The sequence below is a fragment of the Arachis ipaensis genome, chromosome B1 (assembly GCF_059453495.1).
Source record: "Arachis ipaensis isolate K30076 ecotype BB chromosome B1, ASM5945349v1, whole genome shotgun sequence".
Classification (NCBI taxonomy): domain Eukaryota; kingdom Viridiplantae; phylum Streptophyta; class Magnoliopsida; order Fabales; family Fabaceae; genus Arachis; species Arachis ipaensis.
This window is the reverse complement of record NC_142436.1, coordinates 99431352-99437087: the sequence shown is the minus strand read 5'-3', so window position 1 is coordinate 99437087 and position 5736 is coordinate 99431352. Positions and strand designations below refer to the sequence as shown.

General features: G+C 41.9%; 1 protein-coding gene across 1 annotated transcript; it reads left to right on the top strand.

The window, feature by feature from the left end:
- Positions 1-1383: 1383 nt before the first annotated feature.
- On the top strand, positions 1384-1923 carry LOC148577631 (uncharacterized). The gene has a single exon (XM_088502901.1). The coding sequence runs from the start codon at positions 1384-1386 to the stop codon at positions 1921-1923; it is 540 nt and encodes a 179-aa protein (XP_088359027.1).
- Positions 1924-5736: the final 3813 nt, after the last annotated feature.

Here is a 5736-nt window from a genome sequence, read left to right as displayed (position 1 = left end):
CCATTTTTAAAGTTAGATTTAATCGTAATCCTATTTTATATGATTTATTTATTTTATACTTATATCTCATATCCTTTAATATTAATACAATTATTTTTTATTTAAAAATATTAATATTTAATATTTTTCATATATACAGAGAATTCACGTACACATAATCTGCTACAGGTATAATCGATTACACTACTCCTATTTTTACATAAATTATTGTGGACCTTGGTTTATGCATGGTCCAATTCCTTCAGAAATCATGACATCCTATAGCGCTGCTACACACTGCAGCGGATTAGGTGCATTTTATAAACCGCTAAATTTACTTAGATATTATTAAAAAAATCGAATAACTACGTGCCGTAAAAAAATTGATATTATTGAAAGATAAAGCTAAAATTTACTTCAAAGTTAAAAATAAAATTTATTTAAATCAAATATTAAAGAAATTTGATATATTAGAGATAAAAGATATAATTTATACTTTATTATATATTGTTATAGACCCGACCCTCGGATCCCGCACTCAGAACGGCCTCCGATCCGGATATCCGGGGTTGGCTCCACCCCTCTCTCTAGAAGGCCCAAACTGGCCTCCACATCTTCTAACCAATATTCAAATTCAAATACATCATTTATCTTAGCTAAATAAGATAAGATAAGATAACTTCCACTAGCTACATAAAAGGGGGCCAAAGGCCCCTCAGGTATATCATTTGTCCCACATACTTTATACCTCTCAGATCCATTCTGTCTTGGGTATCGGAGTGTCTTTGTAGCTACCACTCCCCATTACTTTATTCAGACGATCCGTCAACTGCCTCGACCTGCCAGTTCTAGATCCATCTCACAACTCGTACCAGAGACTTCTAGTACATTGATGTTGTCTGTGGGGACTGCAAACGTCATGGCAGCATGGCAGACAACTCCGTAGAGAAATCCCCAAGCCACCATCACAACTCACACACGCGAAGCTCAACCCCCGAACACCGAGAGACCACCCCTCCCACCCATGGGAAGATAACAAGCGCTGTTCAATGCTAACCAACCCTGCCCCAACAACAACCAAAAGAAGAAAACCGTCAACCCCCTGGAAATCGGGCCCCTGACGGCCTGGGAGAAAAGGCAATCCAAATAATCCAAGAACTATACCTCCGAGTGCAAGACCGCGAAGGCCGAGTTACGACCAAGGAACGGTATCACGCGAAACATGGAAGCCATGAAACTTCCAGAACCCGATCTCACCGTGAAACCAAAAACAACAGGTCACCTGAACTGTGACACAACAAGAGACATGACCGTAGTGTTTCTCGGGACCCAGAACGCCGACGTGAAGAAGACGACCGACGGCACCACCGGGATGCTAAGTGAGCAAGTAGCGAACATGTGATAATGAGAGCCACCCCATTCACTGAAAGAATGTTAAGAGCCAACCTTCCAAAGGGTTTTGACAAGCCCACGAACATAAAATACGAAGGGACCAAAGATCCCCAAGAACACCTGAGGGCCTTCGAGGCCAGGATGAACCTGAAAGGAGTCGTTGACATGATCCGGTTCAAGGCCTTCCTAGTAACCCTAGCCGGCCCCGTAATCAAATGGTTCAAAGCCCTCCCAAACGACTCCATATCCAGCTTTCATGACATCTCCAGGAAGATTATGGCCCAATTCACCACCAGAATCACCAAAGCCAAGCACCCCATCAACTTACTCGGAATCACCCAGAGACAAGACGAATCTACAAGGAAATACCTCGATAGGTTCAACGATGAGTGCCTCACGGTCGATGGCACAGACTCGGTTGCCTGTCTCTGCCTGACCAACGCCCTCATGAATGAAGACTTCCAAAACCACCTCACTAATAAGTCGGTTTGGACTATGCACGAAATTCAAAGCGTCGCAAGGGAATACATCAACGACGAAGAGGTGAGCTAAGTCATGGCCGCCAATAAACGGTACCACAGCAACACGACACCTCTCAATAATCTGCCTCCAAAAGAAACCCAGAAAGAACACTCCAAACCAGCAAACACCACTGACCACCTAGGGTGGGAAAGTTCTCAACCTACACCCCCCTGTCCACTCCCATCACAGAAATCTACCACCAAATAGCAGAACAGGACATCTTCCCGAAAGCACAACAACTAAAAGAGCGGATAGGTGGTAACAAAAGCCTGTATTGCTACCATCACCGAGGATACGGACATAAAACCCAAGATTAATTGGATCTGAAGGACGCTCTCGAACAAGCCATCCGAAAGAGTTTGCCAAAATCATCCAGGAACCCAGAAGAACAGAAAGAGAAAGATCCTCAGACTGCGAAAGTCGCAAACCAAGGACATTACGACAAACCCCATAGGAAAGTCCCGAGTCTGACACCACCATAGTCGTAAACATCATAACTGGAAAGGACGCGCCAAAAAATGTCAAATTGGTACTGAAAAAGGACCTTAAAATCCTGGCTGTAAGAAATCAAGCTCTAACACCCCCGGCCATAGAGGCAATTACCTTCTCCCTTAATGACTGCTAATACGGCACCTCGACAGAAGACGCCTCATTCGTCATCTCGACCAGAGTCGATACCGGACTCGTAAAGAGAATACGGGTTGACACCGGAGCAGCCTCCAGCATCCTCTTCATAGGAGCCTTTGAAAAGATGGGCCTCTGAACTAAAAATTTGCAAACCCACCATAACGGAGTAACCAGACTCGGGGACAACTTCTTGAAATTGGACGGATCCATAGTGTTACCACTCACTATCAGAACTGGGAGCCAGAGGAAGACCATCATCTCCAAGTTCGTAGTCCTCAAAGACTCCACTGCTTACAATATCATCCTAAGAAGGAAAACGATCAACGACCTTTCTACCATTATTTTCACCAAATTCCTCCTCATCAAGTTCCAAGCCAATAATGGCACCATCGAAACAATTCACGGGGACCGGGAGATCACGGTAGAATGCGACAACACCAGCCTAGCCCTCCACAAGAGGTCCCATGACGCGGATGGCATCTTCCTCACCGACCTCGACGTGCGCCAAGATGGTCAACCTCGACCAGAATCGGAAGGAGACACAGAACAATTACAAATAGGGCAAAGCATGGAAGAATACAGGTTCATCAACAAGAACCTGCCCTATGACCTGAAAGGGGACCTAATCGAGCTCCTAAAGCAGAACAAGGACCTGTTCGCATTTAATTCGGTCGACATGCCAGGCATAGACCTCAACCTAATGTCCCATTATTTGGCCATGGATCCAAAGGCCAAAACTGTGACCCAAAGAAGAAGGAAAATGTCACCAGATCGGGCAGCCAAAGTCAGAAAACAAGTCAAAGTCCTGCTCGAAGTAGGCTTCATCCGAGAGTTACCTTACGCGACCTCGCTAGCCAACATCGTATTAGTGAAGAAAGCAAACGGCAAGTGGCGAATGTGCGTCGATTACTCCAACCTGAACAAAGCCAATCCCAAAGACGTCTTTCTCCTCCTGAACATCGACGGACTCGTCGATACCGCATCAGGACATCAATACCTCAGCTTTATGGATGCCTACTCGGGGTATAATAAAATACCTATGCATCGGTCCGATGAAGAAAAGACAACCTTTGTAACTCCCGACGACACGTACTACTACACAGTCATGCCATTCGGACTAAAGAACACGGGAGCCACCTACCAAAGGCTCATCACCAAGATATTCCAAGACCTCTCTAGAAGCAAGTTGGAGGTCTACATCGATGACATGCTCACCAAAACCCAAACTGGAAAAGAGCTCACCAGTGACCTCAAACTCGTGTTAAATACCTCCAGGAAACATCGAATATGCCTCAACCCGACAAAGTGCGCGTTTGGGACGGAAGTTGGAAAATTCCTGCATTTCATGATCACCCAACGGGGGGTCGAAGCAAACCCCAAAAAATACAGAGCCATCCTTAAGATGAATAGCCTGGCAAGTCTCAAGGACGTCCAAAGACTAACTGCATGACTAGCCGCTGCTGAGTCCATATTTGAGGATAATTTTTGTCTTGATTTAGATGGATTTTATCACATAAACTCACAATTATTCACCAAAATAGCATACTTTTGTGTTTTATCCCTAAATTAGACCTAAATGTGAAAACATGCATTTTTGTGCTTAAATTTGAGCAATTTAATTCCACTTTTATTTCATTCGATGCCGTGATATGTTTGTTGAGTGATTTCAAGACCTAGAGGTAAGAACGGATAGGCAAAAGTGGAAGGAAGCATGCACAATGAGAGAACACATGAAGAAAACAAAGCAGGAGCACGCACTAAAGTATGTGTACGAATACACCTGTGCGTACGCACAAGTGGCGAAATCAGCAAGTGTGTGTACGCACACATCTGTGTGTATGCACAAGTTCCTGCGCGTGACTTTATTAATGAAGCACGTGGCTCGTGAATTTAGGGCTCTCTTGGCCGAGTTTTTGGAGTCGCTGAAGCCTGTTGGAGTGCTATATCAAGGGGAAACGAAGACATATCATGGGAGATTAGAATTAGCTTAGAGAGCTCACTTTTAGACATTAAAACATAATTAAGAGTAGGAGTAGTGTAGATAGAAAATTCTCTCTTAGGGTTTTACTTAATTTTCATTGTAGCATTTTATAGTTAACTTTTGATCTTGGATTTTGCTCATCTCTTTTGTTTGTACCATTTAATTTCTCTTTAATTACATCATATTTATTCTTATTCTTTTATGGTTCAAGTTACTTTGTTAATATATGCAATTTTGGTTTCTTAAAGTTTTGGTTGATGAATTTAATGTTTTATGCTTTATATATGCTTAATTGAATGTTTATTGTTGATTTTGTGAATAGTTTGGTTATAGTTTTCATTTTCCTGTGCTATTTCCTATGTTTTGGTTTTATACCCACCAAGTTTTTGTGAAAATGCCACTTGAAAATTTTGAGTAGATTTTCACACCTTGGCTTGGGAAATGAGTTCCTAAGATACTAGAGTCATAATGTCTGACATTTAATAGTAATTCTTGAGTAGTTAGTTGGCTCTTATTTTCATTGATGCTAGCTTTTTACTACGTAATTAGTAAGTTAGCTAGGACTTATGGATTAAGGTCAATTATGCTTGCTTGAATTACTCCTCGATGTTAGGGGTTGACAAAGCGAGATTGACTCGTCATAGTTGCCATAGTTATGGTTACGACAATAATAGGATTCCTTAATTCTCATTCCCAAGTCAAGGCTCTTTTACGCATCTATAGCATTTTCACTAGTTTTGACCTTACTCCCTTTTTAATTGCCTTAAATTCCCTTTTTGATCATTTTTAGTTCTTTTATTCCTTAGTTCTTTTACATTTTCCATTTCATACTTGATAATCCCATGATTTCACAACCAAAAATGTGCACCTAATTTGCATTGTCCGAGAGAAGACGACCCAAGATTTCAAACTCCCGGTTTATATTTATTTCGAATTGTGACAATCTTTTAAACTTTGAGGTAAAAACTTCAAATTAGGCATACTTTGAATTAAACTTTGATTTGCTTTTGTGTTGTAGTATAGTGGTGAGTATTCCCGCCTATCACACGGGTGACCCGGGTTCGATCCCCGGCAACGGCGCAAAAAAACTTGATGTGAGAATTAGTGTTAATCTAGAATTTCACATAATAGAATCTCGTTGCAAGCATAGTCTAAACCAACAATTAACTCTCAATCAAATTTTAAATCAAAGATGTCACAATCAACACAAAATAACTGGGAGTTTGAAATCCTGG